This window comes from Acartia tonsa, chromosome 1 (genome assembly GCF_053477335.1).
Source record: "Acartia tonsa isolate MP-2025a chromosome 1, ASM5347733v1, whole genome shotgun sequence".
In the NCBI taxonomy this organism is placed as follows: Eukaryota; Metazoa; Arthropoda; class Copepoda; order Calanoida; family Acartiidae; genus Acartia; species Acartia tonsa.
The window spans coordinates 37,854,546-37,875,020 of record NC_137260.1 but is presented as its reverse complement, the minus strand read 5'-3'; the positions used below and the strand labels follow the sequence as shown (position 1 = coordinate 37,875,020).

Sequence of the window (20,475 nt, the reverse complement as noted above, 5' to 3'; positions counted from 1 at the left end):
GGTTGAGGTGGTGCTGATAACTTGGTGGTTGAAGGGGAAGGTTCCGGTGCTTAAGATGGGAGAGGGAGGGTCAACACCCCTCCCTCCCTTTGCAGGACAACTGAGGGATAAAACCAGTACCGTTATCTGACATCTTTTCAGGTGGCTTCATAATTGTAGAATAACAGGATTTAACTAGGTGCGTAGCATCACTATAATGTCTTGGTTTCTGCATGGTCCAGAGCTGCCGAATACCACAACTCTCCCCTCGGAAGGCTGGAGGGGTTGTCTGCACCGCCAGACTTCCGACAGTGGTTGCGGCCTTCAGTTTGTTGTCCTTGTGGAATGGGTCCGCCAGGATACCAGTGGCTGGACGGTGGTGGACTCCAGCCCTCCCCAGGTCTAACGGAATCGGCTATATCTGCTGGAGTAGCTGGTCCTGTTGGATCTTCTGGCCGTTGGATGTGTACCTCTGAGGCCACCCTGGCAACCTCCAGGGGTGGCACAGCACCTGAGGGGGCTTGGACCAACAGCCGCCTGGTAGACACCTCTGCAGGTTCCTCCACTGGGCTGGTGGTCTCCATCGTGTTGGTCACCTTGCTGCTGGCAGGCTGGCTACTGGATGCAGGCGCAGTTTCTTCGCCCTCGGGGCTGGTCAGGTTCATTTGGCTTCCAGGGTCTCTGTCAATGCGGGCAGGTGGTGGTTGCCATACTGTAGGAGCGTTGCCTCCTTCAGGCTCATTCTGGACATCGGCAGGGTGGTGCATGGCAATCCGACCTGCGGGGTAGGGAAAGGTAACAGTCCACCCTTGATGTCGGAGGCTGTCTTGGATCTGCAAGGGTGGCTCCGCTCTAGTTGGCTGGGAGACAGGCCCATCCACGGACACTACTGCTAGTGGACTGGAGGCACAAGGCTCCGGATTTCCTCCCCTAGCCTGAAGGGGTCCAGGCACATTGTCTCCATCTTGGGTAGACATAATGGTTGGGGATCCTCTACTTCTATGGTTAGGCTCGGCACTTGGCGCCTCTAGTTGTGTTACTCCCCAGGCAGCGGTCCAAGCTTCTTCAGGTTGGCTGGTAATGGCTGATACCCTGGCTCCTGGGGCAGATGCAGGGGGCGCAGGCAAGTTTGGCCCAGCCCAAACGTCCTGGTACACCAGTGCAATGCAATTACCCTGGCTTGGTTGAGGGAGGTAGACAGCTGGATGCAGTTGAGGGTGAGGGACAGCTGGACTCTCCCTGCTGGCTGGGGGCTCTGGCTGGCTGGGGGTGACGGGTGTCACCCCTTCCTCTGGGGCTGCGGGTTCATTCCGGGGTCCAGGTATCTCGGTGGCGGCGACGGTTGTCGCCCCAGGCACCAGTGTGGGGGCGCTGGATAGCACCCCCCAGTCTTCACAGGGGTCCAGGTCTCTCGGTGGCGGCGACGGTTGTCGCCCCAGGCACCAGCGTGGGGCGCTGGATAGCACCCCCCAGTCTTCGCAGGTGGCGGCGACGGTTGTCGCCCCAGACATCAGCTTGGTGGTGCAGGGAAGCACCTCTCGTTCCTTCCAGGTGGCGACGCCGGTTGGCGTCCCATACATCGACTCAGACTCGCTGGCTAGCGCCTCTTGCCTCTCCCACTCGGCGGCCGCCAGGGCCTCCCCGTACACCGTCCCGGTGGCGCTGGGTAGCGCCCCTCGGCTCTTGCTGGGGGTGACAGGGGTTACGGACACCGGTCCCCTGTGGTTGCGGCTGAGGTCCAGGCCAACCCGGTTGGGTTCAGCCGCTCCTCCCAGCACGTTGATCCTGGCCACCATGGTCCCAATCTGAGACACAGACTCCTGGGTAGCCGCGGCCCCAGCGGCGGCAGCTAGTTGGGGTGACGGCTGGGCATCTCCCTCCAGGTGGACCTGGGTGGCAGACTGGTTGCCTGCAGGTTGTTGGGCGGCCTGGTGTTTCTTCATTGCCCGGTCCCAACCGGTCCTACACTTGGCGGCTGTGTGGCCGTTGAAGCGGCAGCGCCCCTTCGTCCAGCTGGGTCCCATCAGGCCGGCTTCCCCAGGGTGTATCGACCTGCTAGGTCTCTCCTCCTCCAGTTGGGGCACCAGCTGACAAACAGGGTCTCCCCTACTAGGGGTCAGGCGGTGCTGGGCTGCTTGTGGTGGCTCCTTGGTTACATTCAGCCTCCTCCCCATACACACAGGTTCCTTCCATCCAACAGCGGCTCTCCTCCCCTGGGTGGCGAGGCCAGCCTCGGCCTTAGCTTCTGCAGGTGCTTCTCCACATGAGGGATCCTGCCTCTGGGTATGCCAGGTGGTTGGTAGCAAAGGCTGTTGATGGTGCCAGTCGGAAAGGGGGCTATGATCTCTGGGGGGTACCTGTGGCCAGTGTGTGGACAGGTACCCACAGGTGGACCAGTAAGGCCCAGAAGATGCCATACTGATGGTAGCCTGAACTGTATTCCGGACTGTCAGCAGACTGTTGGTAGCCACCTGAGTTGGGCCAGAGTTGCCAGCTAGTATTGCGTCCCTGCCAGGCTCCGTCAGCTGCTGGTGGGGAGCCCCTGCGGTGGTTCTGGTCTTGGCAAGGGGTGGCCTTCTTATTGACTTTCCTAGTTGGAGCTCTGCATCCTGGTGGGCCTCCATCTTCAGCAGCATGGGGGAACTTGGCTGGGACATGTGCAGTGGTTCAACAGAGTAGCGGCATCTGGTCTTGGAGTGTGGGGGAACAGCCTCACTGCTGCTGGTCAACCCTGCTCCCTCCGTGCTGGGTAAAGTCTTCCACTGCAGCAGGTCACCAGTCCCCATCCTTAGGCCGGTCCCCAGTCGTTCCATGCCTGGGGGCTCCCAGGGAGGCTTGGGTGGCGGCTCCCCCACCCCCAGGTACGCGTCGGGCATCTGGGTGAAGAGCCTATTCCCCTGGGACAGCTCCCCATCCTCCAGCTTGGTGAGGCCAGCGCCAGGGAGGACCTTTCCACCCCAGAAACAGGTGGTACTGGCCCTAGGGCTGGGCCCCGTTGGAGTCTCAGTTCTGGTGGTAGTGTCCATCTTGGGGCTGGCCACTAAATCTCTGAAGCTTGTCACCTTCTCATTAGGCTCAGTTGCATCGTTCAACACCCCCAGGAGGACACCTACAGGTTCAGCAATCCCCAGTCCAGTATTGCTATTTCTCGTGTGTGGAGCACCAACTGAACAGGAGCTGTGCAGCGGACATTCAGTCACCCTTCCAGACAAGGGCATCTCAGGGACCAGGGGTCTGTGACCTGGCATGTGTTTGATGTTCACTGTACTCAACACAGTAGGCCAAAGTAATAACAGAAGTAGTATCTTGTAGATATAGAAGCAGAGTAGAGTAGCCGCGCCGCAAGGAGGTTCGAGCCGGCTCACCCCTAGTATAAATACTATAGCTGTGTAATTAGGGTGGTAGTCCACGTAGCCGTAGGCTCGGTCCTCCTGGCTCAAGAGTTTCTGTGGCTGGCGCGCCCCCATGATAAGTAGCAGGGTGTTGGTCTGTTGGTGCCAGCGTCTTGTTTAACTGTTGAGCCTGAGTTGTTCTCCTTTCCAGTATAGCTCTTGATTTCTGTGGTAACCAGCGGATCTTAGCTATATTCGCCCTTTAAAGGTAACAGGGAATATGTTAGGCATCCACAGATGTCTCTAGGAGCGTATCCACTAGTAGATATATGGATAGGTAGGCTATCTATATATATACATGGCTACACGCCCATATATATATATATACGTGTGTAGGAATATCCCCAGAGCTAGCTAGCTTTTCCTCCTTGCTCCAAAAAAATCACGCTTCCTCTGTATATAGTTCACAACTATGAGGGTCGATGGTCCAGGTACACACCACCACTGCCCAGTGTGGGGCAGCAAGTCAGGCTATGTCCACAGGGTGGGCGTACTTTCGTTCAGTTACCATATCAGTTTCCAGTGTTGTTTGGTGAGGTTAGTATTCACTTGATTGTACCCATGATACAAAAAAAACCACATTATTTATCACTTGGGTATTTATATATATACATATATTTGTTTCACTAACCACTCAGCTTTGAAGTAGGGTTGGCAGAGCTAGGAGATGTTGAGGGTCTGAGCGGGTTCAAGGAACTGGTCTAGTTTTCCTTATCACACTGTAGACAGGGAGGGAGGAGCTTGCAAGTTTTTTTCTCCTAAAAAAATATCTCTGATGTATGCTATAGAATGGCCCCTCTCCTGTGTGGGTGTGTGTGTGTGTGTGTGTGCGTGAAATCTCCTGTCCTTGCAACGCGCGTCCGCACCGTCAAATCCGCGCACACGGGGAAAACGCGCTCTCACCCCTCAACTCGCTCTCTCATTGGTCAGCTTCGTCCGTTGGATTTATGATATTTTCCGCACTCTGTTGCGCTACCCGTGAATGGCGCTCTGTGTGTCCGATCGCTAGCCCCACACTACAGACGGACTTAATCTAGTGTGGGTAGGAAGGGGGAAGCGCGTAAGGGGACGGGGGTAACTCCGTCCGTTCCCCCTGTGAGAGAGGGGGGTAACTGTGGGCTGGTGTAATATTGCCTTTTCTTCTTAATCCTAGGTTTATCTATTATATCACCCTGATTGTATTTGCCTTCAATGGAGAGGGGCTTCTCCCCTTCCCTTGGAATAAGGGGTGTATTGTTATTGTGCTGTGGGCTTGAGATATTTTGATTGTGTATCAGGGTCCTTGTTTATATTGCATCTAGCTTTTATTATTGTCCTTATCACAATTGCATAACAAATTTGTTTACCAACTCTGTCCTATTTTTAGTTGTTATCACAATACCCAATAATCCAAGCCTGTTCTATTCTTAGATTTATCACAACACAACAATTTGTTTGCCAAGCTTTGCTCATAAATCTATTGTTTGGCCATAACACCAGGGTGGTAATCCTTGCACTGTAATATAATATCTGTTTTTTCTAGATGGGTGGCTGCGTTGTAGCCTCTCAGGACACTTAGAGTTGACGTAGTTTTTCTCTGTTCTGGTGCACTACACTCGTATGTTGGCTCGCAGCTTGCAGCTATGTGGCATGTTTCAGCCTATCGGCGGCAGGGAATGTCCCGTCCTGCTAGCGCCGCTTATCCAAATCCAGCTGATGGCGGCAGGGAATGTCCCGTCCTACTAGCGCCACTGGTTCGGATCCTGCTATTTCTTGCAGTAAAATTGGCCTATTTTCAGCCGTTTACACTTCTTTGGCTTGTTTCAGCCGGTCCGCAGGCCTGTTTCAGCCCTTTTGGCGCTCAATTCTCCGTTAGATATCAGCGCTGCTCGCGGTTATTCATCAAATTTCGCTGTCTTGCTTCCACAACTGCCGGATGCAGAGTTAAACTTTGCTATCCAGGGTGGGTAATTCAGGTTGCTTGCGTCAGTTTTGCCAGATTCACTGCTGGGAGTACCTTCGCCTCAGATGCGCGTCTGCTCTACACTTGTGGTTCGCCGTAATCTCACACAGCTGTCACCAAAATTGTGGTATCCGCCTAGGGTAAATGGCAGACACCAGAGTTCGAATAAAGACTACGGCAGTGTGACAGACGTGGACACCTTACTATAGAGAAGCTACGCTTCTCTAGCTTTCACTAGATAATGATCAACATCTATTTCAGTTGTCACTTTATTGAAGGGTTGTAAGATACTGAAGTTATATACAACAAACAATAACTACATGGATAGGAATAAATGATCATAACATAAAAGCATTATAATACATATACAATAGTCAGTTTGGGCAATCATGATTCCCCATCCCTGGAAAGGGTGGGGGGGATTAAGAATACAGTTAACTATAATATAAATACATATGGATTAGGAATAAAGATGGTTAAAGATAAATCATACAGTAAAACATAGATAATTGCAATGGTTAGGTAGATGGCTATCCCTGTCTGGGGCAGGCAGGATAGCCCATGGAGCAGCACAATAGGTAGATAAGCATAGAGGGGTTGAGTGGTAGGTCTGGGTACTAAAGAGGGAAGGTTTGATGATTACTTGTGACAACAACAGTCTGTGTGGGGGCAGGTTTAGATCCTTTATCCTCAGGGTTGAGGTGGTGCTGATAACTTGGTGGTTGAAGGGGAAGGTTCCGGTGCTTAAGATGGGAGAGGGAGGGTCAACACCCCTCCCTCCCTTTGCAGGACAACTGAGGGATAAAACCAGTACCGTTATCTGACATCTTTTCAGGTGGCTTCATAATTGTAGAATAACAGGATTTAACTAGGTGCGTAGCATCACTATAATGTCTTGGTTTCTGCATGGTCCAGAGCTGCCGAATACCACAATAACAACAAGGTTAATATGCTCAGTGTTGGCGCAGCAATCCTTATAATAAAGTAACAAGTTGTCTATCTGTTTGTCTGTACCGCAGGATCTCGCTAACCGTTATGGTTCTCCTTTGCAGAGTAGCTTCTCCTAACTCCTGGGAAGGTTTAGAACTATTTGGGTGGAGGGTACCACTACCCTCCCAAGAAAATCGCAAAAGAAATAAAAAAAACATCTAGCGGCAGAAATATTTTTGGTAAAAAGCTTATCATAACGTAGATGAAAAAAATTAAGGTTTCGCTTTGTTAATGAGAGGAAAAGTACGTAATTTTATCACTTTAACAAATAGAAGGGTAATAAAACAAGAACAGCTTAAAAGCATCGTAATATATTAAAATAGAACTCATATTGTTCTTCAGTGAGCTTGCATTATACATAAGCAAAGCATTGTCCGAAATAATTAAACTCGTGTGGCTGTAAAATTAATTACAAACTTTAATTAATATTATAGCAGAGCTAGAAAATTAATACTCTTTTATAACATACCATTCTAAAAACTTTGATTAATTTTATTGTTTCATTAAAAGGAAAAAAAGATATTTAATTTGAGCTAATTATTTTCTTTCTTTCTTTTCTCTTATATTTTCTCTCTCTTCCTCTTATTATACAACTTTTTCAACCAAAGCTTTTAGTTAAATTGACTTCAAAACTTGTATGATTGAGTATCAACTAGAAAGTCATTAATAGCCTAATTTTAACATTTAATGATTTGATAATTGAAACATGTAAATTCTCGCATCTTTACAGTCTTTAAAAAAATGGAGGTTTCCCCCTAAGTGCCTAGTAGAATGCAGATGAGCCCTCTAGCTCTCTCCCTCCCTCTATTTAAGAACTAAATTAAAAATAAATAGGGTGGGGTTGGTATCGTGTATCAGGTTAGGTAAGGTTATATTGGATACAGGGTAGCCCCGAAGGGTAAGGGAAATACAGGTATATGCTAGCATGGTTATCGCCACACCACCCCGCCCCCTTCCCGCTGCATTTCAGCAGAAAGAAAGAAAAAGCAACCCCCACCTTAAATGTATTTCAAAAAAAGGGGTGGAATCTCTGCTCGCCAGACACTTTGAGGATAAGAAGAAAAATTTTCTTAAAGCATATTGCATTTTAAATTATTTTAATTTAATTAAAGAAATAAAACCTGTTGCTTATATTTGTAAAAATGTCTACTTTTAAGCATATTACTTATTACATTTTGTTAATATGAATTTTTTTTATTTATTTGGATCCATCTTTGTGTATGTTGTTATCCCTGTATTCATATTTCAATATATTTATATATATCAATTTTTTTTTGTAAAACTGTGAAACAAAAAGAAACCCAATAGTTCTAATTACTTTTGATAATAGAATTTACGTAGGTACCGTTTTGTAATTTTTTATCACAAAACTATTATATAATTGGTCTTGTGTGTTGTTAATTTGTGTATAAAGGAGAAAGCACATAAAAGGTGATAAAAAGTGAGAGACGTTAACTTAATATCTTTCATCCAAAAATTTTTTTTTGCTCATATTCCGTTTTCCAAAATTTGAAGCATTTCTGTGGTCAATTTTTGTTTAGACTTCTGGATATTGTAGAGTAATACTTTATTTTTGTTAATATTCAGTTGTCCATCTCGCATTTGTGAATATTATCATCCTAATTGTCTTGCTAATATAAAGAAGGTCCTTGTTTTTATTTAGATAATTTGTACTGGGAGGAGTTGTACAACAAAGGTCGCCAGACTACAAGTTTCCGATGTCCGAATGGTCAGCTGGCAAAGATGCCTTGTCCTGTACCTGCTACTGACAGGTAGCTCCACCAAATTTATTCAGATTGCAATCAAACTATAAATTTTAAAAAATGAGATATTATAGTAAAACACTTTCAATTTGGTCTTTGAAAATCAACCAATTGTATCGGGAATATTAACACAGCCAAGTAGCAGAAAATAAATTGCTAGAAGACGAAAAGGTCCTTGGAATATATCTGTATATACATCTAAAATATAGATCTGAAATAAGATATAACTAAAGTAAGTATCAAATGCGCTGCAAAGGTCAAACTGTCGTTAATTGACAATCTCTTAGTAATACAAATTTAATAATTAGTCTGTTTATTTTCACTAAAAAGCAAGTTTTATGTTTTCTTGATATGTTAATAGGATTATTTTCTACGTGTATATTTTTCAACATTTCCAAATTAGCCAAACACATAGATCCTTTTAAAGAAGCCTACATAAAAGAGAGGAGTAGGTTGCGGTTAAATTCCGTAAAGGTGTGAGTTTTAAGTCCTAAAAACAGGAGTAGAACGTTAATATTCACTAAATATGCATATTCCTTATTGAAAAGAACTATAGACAAAAAAAAAATTTAAGTTGAAAAAAATTGTTAAAAAACCCGAAAAATTCAACGAATGCTTTGATAATGTCAAACTGACAATGATAACAAAATTGACAATTATAAAAAAATTATTGGAAAGAGTTTAAAAAATTACAAATTATGCCAAATATTTCAAAGATATCAATTTTTAAAACATTATTTTATTGTCCATGGTAATTCTATGTATTATATGTTAAAAATTAAATTTTTGTCAGCTTGACATTAGCAAAGCTTTTGGTGAAATTTTCAGATTTTTAAAACAATTTTCAGGTATTGGTAACTGAAAAAAATTTAGTTTTTGTCTATAGTTCTTTTCAATAAAGAATATACAAATTTAGTGAATATTATCATTCTATTAATGTTTTAAGCCTTTTAAACTCACACCTTTACGGAATTTACCCACAACCTACTCCTCTCTTTATCAATGCTATATCAAATTATTGATATAAATATCTTTTAAGTAATATTAAGTTTATGACGTTAGTAGGGACATATTAAAAATGGGTTAGATAAACAGAAACCGTTCAAGCACAAATTCCTTAATTAAAACTAAGGTATTTAAATTTTTTAAATAGCTTTTGCAGAAAAGTTGTAGTAGTTTTTTTTATACAGAAATTACCAAAAAAAAATTTTCCTTACAATTTTAACTTTTTAGATAAACCTTTTAAGTAAAAGCTCAAGTAGATGGGGGGACCTAATTTAGCCTTTATATCCCAAGAATTGGGCAAAGATTGTTCTCTAAATGGTGGGCGACTGAAAAATATTTTATTTCAATATCCGCGGGCTCCATTTCTATTCAACCATGTTATTGTATAAATTAAAAATAAGTCTTTTCTTCCCCGCCACCATTATTACTAAAAATTGAAGTATTCAATCTGTTCGTCTGTATTTCTAGAATTGTTTAAAATGTTTAATAAAAGTTGATATTATTAGAAATCTGATGTACGAGAACCGGATGCTTGGGGTCCCACGTCTGAGACAACTACGCACTGGCAACCAATCCTGTATAATACATCCGGATTTTGAGAAAGCCATCAAACGCTGCCATGCCTCCTATTCTTATTCTACTGAAGATACGTCAGGTTAGGTTAAAATCCATGATTAACTTATGCAACTGTAGTAGAATGTTTATGGGTGATTTTTAAAATGACTTGAACAAAAGATCTACAATTTTTAGAGTTGGATTTACTTAGTGTAAAAGCTTATTATGTATTTCTGCAAGTATTGGATGTAGTATTATATGGAAAAAACGAACAAAACATTAAGAGAATATTATTTGATTGATTTTAAGGTTTATAAATCTTCCATTCAAATATACATTTTAAGATGCTATAAGAATCTTAAGCCACTCCAACAATATAAATTATTATAGTTTTGCGATGGCCGCAGCCTCAGTTTAGAAAATACACCTCAGAAGACGCATGGAGGTATAGAGATGCTACGCAGACTGGATCAACTACATTTAGAGGACAGGTACAAATATTTTACATTTATTAAATAACCAATCTATCTGCCTATCCAACTAATTTTCTTCATTATTTGAAAATTTTGGACCAAAATTTTAGTCTTTGCTTCAAAATAAATAAAACAGATGTATAATTAACTATCTTCCCTTGGTAGAGGTGAATTAAACATTACAAGTTGAAGGTAGAAAAAACCTCAATTCTGTCTTTACAACCATGGTATTAGAAAAACATATAAAGAACCATTTGATTTATCAACCGTTGTCTAGAATTCCTAAATATGGAGGGTAGTTATTTGCTCTAGGAATCCCCCAAATCTTGATAATATACCTATGTAGAAATAGGATCCATTTTAACTTCAGATATGTTAGACTTTATTCGGAACTCATAGATACAAGTGTATCAACCGGCGTAGAAGGAACCTATCTTTACAATTGTCTTCATATGTTTGTTGTTATAATGGATATAGAATACATGAATATTGTGACAGGGGAATTTTTGTCGTCAATTTTGGTTGCTAATGTAGTTCTAAGATATTGGTCAATACGGTCATCCATGTTCAGTAAAGGTGATGGGGTAAAGTCATTAGAAGGAGGGGGAAAGGAGGGCACCGTCATGTTAGCCAACTGGGTGAAACATTCTATCAGGGAATGAAAGAATCTCTCACAATATCCATGTATTATATATCCGTTGTCGTTATCTATCTATTCTATATAGATGACAACGTATGGTGGTGGGGGCAGCACCCAAAATCTTGGATATCAGAAGAACATATCAAAAGTAATTCTAGAAGAATTGAAAGAAAATCTTTGGATTGATCAAGGGACTAGGTAACAATTGACATTTCAAAAGTTATTTTAATTTTTCAAATTTAGTATAAAATCTTGAATTATCAAAGAAAAAAACTTTCCATTAAAAATAGCAATAAAAAAAACTGTCTGGCGAACAGACAAAGTGAAAAATAGGGAACATGTCCATTTATCATGAAAATCTTCACAAAAATTTTTAGACATCTTTCTAGCTGCTATGATGAATATATTTAATGGACAGAACTTTAATTGGAAAGTAGATGTCTACTAGTCATATAAACTTACATATCTTTAAACATTTAGGTATTTTTAAGAGCATTTGAGAAAATTCATTTACCCTTTTACCATAACTTTAATAAGGACTGACGGACAGACAGACGTTCCACATAAACTTATTTTCTTTTCCTCGATTTATTTATTAGTTCCTTGTTTTGCTTTATTTTCTACTAGCAACTATATACCCTATATTGGCCTCTAGGGGCGACGACGACTAATGTAGAAGTAGCCCCCCCCCCCCACTTTCAATTTCATATTTTAAAAGAATAAGTAACCTCCCTAAATAAAGTTATAAATCTTACCTTGACTAATGAGACGCTTCTCTGTACAGGAGAACAATATCGGATAAGCGGTTATCAAGATCCTTAAATACACACACTGAAGCAGATAGACATCCTGTTACTTTTTTATAACTTGTATTAACGTGTTTAAATTTTAGATTGGTTGTGTTAGACTTCACTGTGTACAACGGAAATATAAATTTATTTGCTGTTATCAAGCTTATTTATGAGTTTCCTGCTTCAGGTAAACACACTTTACTTACATTTTATTATTGTAAACTTTTATAATATCCCCAGGGAGAAAGGGATACTAGACTGTAAAATATGCAGGTACCCAAACATATTATGTCATTTGTTAGTTTAAACCCTTTTTTTGTTGCTTAAATATCATATTGAATGGTTTGTTCAAACTTTTTATGCACAAATTTAAAAGAAAGAAGGGTAATTTTGTTTATCATCATTTAATTTAGGATGCACATTGCCCGTAGTTTAATTCCTGGTGGTCCTTTAGCTACCTTTTTATTGATTTCATTAGTTTTTTTAAAAAAGTGTATGAATCCCTGGATCAATCAATGAGGCCAATGTGTACTGAATCCAAATGTTTAGGAGGTATAATCCCGTCCATGGACATAGAGATAGTGAAGCTACTCAAGTACAACGACAGTTCTGACTACATCCTCATGGCCGTTGAGGTCCTCTTTGGTCTGTTTGTCCTCTACTACCTTATTGAGGAGGGAATTGAGATTAAAACTCATGGCATGGGATACTTCATGAACATGGGTAACAGTTTTATAGTAATTACTAGTAATTAAATATTTATTTTTTAAATACTTAAGTACTCGTCCTTGTTTCTTAATAAAGCAAAGTAATAAACTGATGCAAAATTCTAACATTCTTTTTGTTCTTTATTCTAAAGAAATATAGAAAGCTAAAAGAATGATATATTTACCTAAAATTAAACATCTATTCTTCTGATTGTTTGTTTTTAAGAGGTCTATTGTAATTCTGGATATTTTAATAAATATTCATTTTTCATCAATTTTAGGTAATGTTCTTGATATAATTGTCATCGGTGTCTCTGTAACACAAATCATACTAAACTTGGTTAATATAATAATGGTCCGACAGGTACAAAATTTATTGAAATTTTTAACAATTACCAAAGGCGATTTTCATAATGGATGTAGAATACACGTGGATGTAAAGACAGGGTAAATATTGTCGTCAATATTTACCTTGTCATTTATTGGTCAATTCGTTATCCCTATAGAAGGAGAGAGGATGGGGGTAAAGAATGTAGAAGGGGAGAATCGTTATTTTAGTCCGTGCGTGGTTCACTTTATTAGAGAACTAAAATGTGGTGTAATATCCAAGTAATAATATATCTTTCATTTTAATAAATTTTATTATGTAATTTTTAACAGATAAATACTTTAGTTACCTGCCTTAATAAAGAAATTGAGAATCTAGGAAAAGAAATAGAAGTATATCAAAAATTAAACATAAATATTACATAACTCAAACGTTTTGTAAGTGTTTTTTACTCAAATTTAACTTGCATTAATTTGATATTTCTACAAAAAACTTTTATAAACAATTATTTAGGATATTAATATTGTATTGCACCTACATTTATTAATTGCATGCCTTAACCTTCCTCATTTCTCGTCTAAATGGACGGCTATTTTCATGACAGACCAACTTCTTTTCAAAAGAATAATTATAGAGTAAAACTATAGCTTATGTCTAGGTTTTACAAAATCTGATTCAACTACCCTTCGAATATGCTGACTTTGGAGCTTTGTGTAACCAGGTATATATAAATATAAGAATAATCATTTGTAAAAATACTTGTCTCTACTTGTATTGGAAGTAAAAAAAATCTTTTTCACTTTTTATAGAGAACAAACAACTTTTAATGCAAAAAAACATGCGTTTTAACATTTTTTTAGGAATATTGTTATTAAAAAAATTTCAATATTTCGAACAAAGAATTTTATGATGTAAGAAAGGCTTTTGATGGTATCCGTACTTAATTTTCTTAACATCGGAGATAAGAGATTATCCATCTGAAAAATTTGGAATATTTTACTTCATTGGAAAGTCATTGGGGCATGCAATTTATTTGGACTAAATAATTTAATATATTCACTTAGTAGAGAGAATAATTGAGATCTCTTGTCCCTGCACATCATATAAAACTGTTCATCTATTGTAAAACATAAATTTTCTTTTCATACTAAAATTAATTAATGAGGTAGGGACAATAGAACCTTTGTTTAATTAAATATTAAGATTCAATATACATTATTCGACCCGAAGCTTTTCTCTAATTTGGTGTGCATGTTACTTTTACTAGGGCAGTTTTTTTTTTCATTTTTAGAGAATGAAAGAAATTCTGTGAACGCTCTGAAACTTTGCGATTTCTGATAATATAATTAGTAAAGCTACTCTAGAGAATTAAGTAAAATAAAAATGTCCATACATATTTTAATAATTTTGTCATCCTTGTTTAATTTAATGCTTTGTAAAACATTGATATAAGTATTCTCATTAAGTTTTAGCCTTTTATTAGGTTTTTGCTTATTTTAATTTGAAAATTTTCTTATTTTAGGTGAAGGCTCTGACTTATCTATCTGGTTTTAATGTATTTGTGGCCTGGATTAAGGTAACAGTTTTGTTTTAAATTTGTAGCTGCGTTACTAGAGGATTTAAATTTGTTCTTGTTTTTCTAAACATTTAGATATCAAGCCATAATCTAAGTTGATACTAGCCTCTTTTAGATTAACTGTTCTGAAAATCTGAAAATGAAATCTAAATTTAGATGTGAATGCACTAACTACATATTTTGTTTTAGAATTTCCTTTCTAATTGGTAAAATTCCATCAATTCCAAACCAACGTCATATCTTTCTGCAAACATAGAATTATTTTATATTTATTTTAAAATTTTTGAGTGTTTCATATTTCATAATTATTTTCATTTTGAGATTAGAAATACTATACCTAGTTATTTTTAAGGTTTCTTGTATTGTATAAGATTTTTACTTAAGAGGCCCTTAGCAAAATGATTTTAACTGATGTAATAAAAATTTAATTAACTTTTATTAGACAAGGTTTCCTTAACAAATCAAATAAGGAAAAAGTAAATACAGGGATTTTACTGGGAATCCGTAAAAAAAAATTTTGTAATCCTGATTATTTCTTTTGGTGATTGCGAAAATAAAGTCAAATTTTATTTTGGATTGTAAATTTAGGTAAAATTAATAAAATTATAATTAATAATCGATATATACATACAATTAATAAAATAAAAAAGTGGCGTGCAACTGCACAGCGATTCACTATGGGGGTGTGAAATTTTGAGTAAAACGGAGAAGGCAGTTTTTTAATTTACTGTCTTTAAGTGATTGATACCCAATAAGCCCCCTCCGCATGCTACGGATTTTTTTTTTAATTTCGTTTTGCGAAGAAAATATTTTACTTAGGTGTTCAAATATCTGTCCTTCAACAAGACAATGAACCAGCTTTCTGGAACCCTGAGTGCCTGCTCAAAGGAACATTTTCATACCTGGATTTAATTTATTCTTTCTTTGCAATACAATGGTTGAAATTTAGAACATCTGATTTGTATTCTAAAAAGCTTACCTTCCCGTAATTATATTCTAACTTAAGATTCTTTTAATGGAAACTTTGAAACTAAGTGGAAATAAAAACTTATTTTATTTATATTTTCTTCTGTCAAGGCCTTCTTATACCAATCATAACCCAGCGAAACTTTAAAAAAAGGTAGCATACTACGTTGTTTTATATCGTTGGCGATAAACGTTGGAAAGCATAAAGTAATGCTGCTCTCTATTCGGTTCTTTCTATAGAATAAAACCCTCTCAAATCTCTTTTTTACTTCTGTTATTTTTATCCTCTCTCTCTCTCCTCTCTCTCTAACTCTCTTTTAATGTATGCTACTATTGTGCGACTTCGCCCCATACTCTGCTACGATATCGATGGCGAACTCGTATGCTACCTTTTGCTTGAAAGGCCGATTTTCCAACGTTTATCGCCAAAAAATTAGGTGTTAATTCATGGCGAATGGATTCGAAGTAGCATAGGAATCGGTTCATATATTGCACGAGCTCGAAGGCGACTCTATGGCGAAATATCTTGCTGGGAAAGGTGTGTGGGCATAACATGTACTTATATCCGTTTGACAGCAAGCATCATTTAAAGTTCATAGATTTGTTGAGATAACCGACCCCAGAAACATTTTATTGTGAATTGCACCAGATCTCAATAGCGGGTCAAGTCATAGTGTGCTTGAACGTGGAGCTTGATAGCCCTAGTGGCTATACAAAAGTGTTTCAGCCTACTCCAAGACTACTTAGGTCCAAACCCTAAGAGACTATGGCGAATCAATAAATCACCAGATCTCATTATTGTGTGTAATTTAATAAAAAAAATTAAAATTGAATATGGAAATGATACTTAGGATCTCGGTGGATTTACAGTCATGTTTATCATCATCTTTATGTCATTTTCTGAATTAGGTAATTATTATACATTTCTATACAAGAATAACTACATCCATAAATGTAATGACTAAAAATTTACAAGAAAACATATATAATTCCTTCTATAGAGAAATTCAAGTCAATATTAAAAACTCCTAGAGGGTTTAAGATTTACTTTTAAATTTATTTAAGATATCTCTACAACGTATTTTATTCTTGTTAGAAATAATTCAGAGGCTAGGGGCGAAATAACTAGTCTATGTATAAACAAATATTCTATTATTGAAAAGATCAAAAATGAATATGCTGATTTTTTTTTTAATAAAACACTATTTTAATAAAAGATTTTCCGCTTCACTTATTTTTGTTGATAATATGTAATTCTTTAGTATTGGAAAGTTTATTTTTGACTTATCTACTTTTGAAAATATATGCGTCAATAAAATACTTAAATAGAGAACAAATTAAAACGCCTACATGCCGCGCTATGATATCATCAACGTGAATTGTCAACGCTCTAAATGCCAGAGCTATATTGATATTCGTTGTAGGTTGCTAAATTTAGGGGTAGCTATTCTAACCAACAATTCTACATAAAAACACGAAACCTTATAAAGTATCTGGTGGTATATTTTGTTTTTGTCATGTAACTGAAGAGGGGTGGGAAAAAAAGGGGAGGAAAAGGGGAAGAGGATTGTGGGGAAATTTTCCTTTAGAGTTTTTTGTCAGAATATCATTCCCTTGTCCCTGAGCTAAATTTAATATAAATTGTATGATTAATTTTTAGGGTATCTTCTGTTTGGTACTCAAGTATCGGATTTTAGGGTAAGTAAATACTATTTTAGATACTAACCGCTTCTCCCCTAGAGGCCTCTAAAGGACACTTGAGGAGGGGGGAGTTAAATTCTAAAATTTAATTAAAATTTTTTTTGATTAATAATTTTCTAGGATCGATATCTCTTGGGAGCGTAGTGCTAACCTCCTAAAAAATAGTTATAAATCTTCCCGGGACCTGGTTAGCGAGATCTTTCAGTACAAACAAACAAACAGACACCGTTCTACTTTGTATTATAGATGTTATGCCCTTTGCTAGTGTGTGTTTGTTTGTTTAGGGTAGATGGCTCGAATATCTATGCGTCACAACAATGTGTTGATTTTTATTCACATACTCGTTACAGTTAGGTTCATGAAATTTGGACATCTGCCATAACCAGGCTATTTTTAGGTAATATTGAATGAGTAACTTTGGTTTAGAATGCATTCAAACAAACTATAGCACATAAATATAATAATATCTTTGACTAGCGGCTACGTAGAAGGACGGGGGGGGGGGGGATCGACTCTCTAATTTCCATTTTAGCTTTAAAATAAAAAAGTAAAAAATATTTTTTGATTGGTATTTCTTATCAGATGCGATTTCACTTCGTAAGGGGGAAGTATTTTGCCCAAAAATTGTTGCAAAGCTTCCCTGAACCTATAAAGGAGAACCGTATTTTTCTGTTGATTAGCCAAATCTTAAGATAAACACAGAGAGGCAGACATCATGTTACGTTTTAAAAATGATTACAAAAGAATATTTTAATTTATTAATTTCGATTTATGAAATTCTACATCCGTTTAAATTCTACATCAATAAAAAGAAACTATAAAAGAAAAAATTAAATGACGCAAGCAGTTTTTTTTTTTATTTTTATCAATTCATCATAAAATAATAAGATTATCAAAATAAAATTTATTCTTTTTTATTAAAAATCTACGTTCTATTTAAAATCTTAATCTTTTATAAAATTTTCAACTATAACCTTAATAATACTGTATAATAGGACAGTGTAAAGAGTGATGCTGTACGTATTGGTGCAAAAAATGGGGACAAATTTCAAATTGTTTTGGCGTGTGACGTCATACCCCCATCTCTTTTCTAGGGGGTTTCTTTCCTCCTTCCCTTTTCTTTCCCCTCACTTGTGACGTAAATAAACAGCCCCGTCAAATCAATTTAAAAATTGTCCCCATTTTTTGCACCAATACGTACAGCATCTAAAGAGTATAATATTATGTCTAGGTAGTAATTATTGCATAGCTGCTCTCTATACAAATAATTGGAAATATACATTTTGTGATAGGAAACTCAAGTGGACTAAAAGATTAACTAATTTTCTATTTCAATTCTGTTCAATTTTCGAAAAAAAATATTATAGAAGTCCCCATTTTCTAAAACATAGAGACAGCTTTAACCACAGTGGGATTTTTATAACTTTAATATGTGAAAAGCATCATGAATACTTTTTTTCTCCATATAAAAAAGTTAAAAGTTGGGGATGTAGATTTTCTACTTACAAAATTTTATCCAAAAATTATTCCCAAAAATATCTCTAGTTCAAATTAATATGTTTAAAACTACTTTCAGTACAAAATTGTAAATTTTTAATACTATCCAAGCTTAGGTTTTTAGTTTAATAATTAAGTCTATTGGCATCACACCAGGATGGATTTGTGCTTCTTCTCCATATTGATTAAAGAATTAGAATAGTATGTTCTTTTAATTTCAGGACTTGGTGAACGCCAGCTATACTCTGTTTAGAACTATCCTGGGTGATTTCAACTTTGAAGTTATCGAACAGGTAAAAAATCTATGTTTAAATTTGATTTATTTATTCTTTATGGGTTCTTGAAACTTCCCATTGTAGTTTTTAAAAGAAAAATATTTTTTTTTATTAGGAAGATTTTTTTCTAGGAGCGATTTGTTTTACTCTCTTCCAAAATGGATATAAACAATTTCAAAATTATTCCTTATTTTTACATAAATTTCTATACAAGGATTTAATTCAATTGGTCGGTTTTAATTTATCATACATAAGGTTATGATAGAAAGTATTCGTTTGGAATGTCCTAAATAAAGTAACTCTTTGCTTCAAATTTGTTTATCAAATTCTCCATGTTTTAACTTAAACAAAACTAAAGCTATAATTACTAGAATTGTTTAGCTTGACTTTAACAAAACGTTTGACTGAATACTAAAACAAAAGTATTTAATGTTTAATTTAAGATCCTTACACATGACTATAAAATTCGTACTGCGTTTTTCTTCATACACAATTTCAAAGTAAAACAAATTCCGTACAATAAGATTCAATCTTACGTAGAAAAACTTCTATAAAACTTAAAGTTTGAACTTTGTAGACCCTGTGTATATAATTTCTTTTGTTACTTTGAGTACAATGTAACTAGCGCGGCTACTCTTTAAACAGGGTTTGTTCGCACTTGTCTTTTGATACAGTATAGTTTTTCAGCATTCTATTATAACAATAACTTTTTTTGTAAATAGCTAAACATATTAAACCACGATGGAAGTGTTTTCTGCCAAAATATACTCGGCTTTCCGTCTACTACATGCTATTTTATAAAAATGGTCATGGCTGACATTTGTGACATCACGCTATTCGGATCTGATGCACTTTTAAGGTAAAATGTTCCTGTTTTCAAAAATCTATGATCTTTAAAGACTGATAGCGAGATAACTGAGCTTGCTTTATTGAGAAATAGCTAATCCACATTATTTATAGGCCTTCTTTTGTTGGTTGAAATTTATGTGGACACACATGCGCTGAGTCTTTCAGTTCATAGATTAGAGAAAATATCTTCCAGGGACATATAACCGTGAACTGCACCTGATCCTGATAATCTAATGACATTATGACTTCATAATTTTGATGATAAGATTATAAGTTTCTTATTGCTACGCTTGTTAGTAACAAAGTTGTTATTGTTACATTCTTTATTCATAAGAAATTGATTAATGAAATCTATTTTTGGTAGATAATATTTGACGTCATTTTGAAACTAGCAACAAAATCCTTCATTTTTTATAAATTAAAATTTGATCAAGATTGAATCTGAATTTAATCTTGTCGTGTTTTCCTAAGCTTAAAATCAATTAAGAGGGATTAAAGTTTCCTTACAAGATAATATTATTTTTAGCAGTGCAGCTCTTCTGAAATTGTATGTTTAATTCATATCTTCTAGCGTGTAATTATTTTTTTAAAAACTAATTTTAGCGAAAAGTGACAGGTTCGAACCGTATCAAGGTAATAGAGGCCAGAATACATTTTGCCTTTGGTAAACTACAAAGTATTACAGCCTATCATTGGTCATTTGTATTGTATGACGTCATATCAAATGCTTCGTCATAAACAAATACATTGAAACATGAATTCGTTGTTGCTATTTTATATTTGTTAGAATAGGGGAAACACCATCGCCCATAAACAGGCATAACTGATTTATAAGACACAACTAGGGATTTGAATTTAAAATTCTTTAATAAAATCTGTTGTTATTTTTATACAGTTGGTATGAATAGAGCTATTGGATTTTTTTATGAAAATTTGGCTCAAAATGATGTTATCAAACATACCCCGAAGTTTTAATCGACAGAAAATAACTTAATCAAAAAAAAATCTTCGCTCTTTTGTGTTGAATGTTTATAGCTAATAAAAAC

At 37.0% G+C, this 20,475-nt stretch overlaps 1 protein-coding gene across 2 annotated transcripts in view; it reads left to right on the top strand.

The window, feature by feature from the left end:
* Positions 1-20,475, top strand: part of LOC145318574 (polycystin-2-like protein 1) — a 46,977-nt gene that overhangs the window by 9,006 nt on the left and 17,496 nt on the right. For both annotated transcript variants that reach the window (XM_080159957.1, XM_080159949.1), the window contains exons 9-21: positions 7,967-8,075; positions 9,578-9,726; positions 10,017-10,117; positions 10,825-10,937; positions 11,632-11,717; positions 12,080-12,253; positions 12,519-12,601; positions 13,224-13,286; positions 14,088-14,141; positions 14,961-15,031; positions 15,961-16,016; positions 16,768-16,805; positions 18,527-18,598. In XM_080159957.1, the coding sequence (XP_080016083.1) occupies positions 7,967-8,075; positions 9,578-9,726; positions 10,017-10,117; positions 10,825-10,937; positions 11,632-11,717; positions 12,080-12,253; positions 12,519-12,601; positions 13,224-13,286; positions 14,088-14,141; positions 14,961-15,031; positions 15,961-16,016; positions 16,768-16,805; positions 18,527-18,598 (1,169 nt within the window). The remainder of the gene's footprint in view (positions 1-7,966; positions 8,076-9,577; positions 9,727-10,016; positions 10,118-10,824; positions 10,938-11,631; positions 11,718-12,079; positions 12,254-12,518; positions 12,602-13,223; positions 13,287-14,087; positions 14,142-14,960; positions 15,032-15,960; positions 16,017-16,767; positions 16,806-18,526; positions 18,599-20,475) is intronic.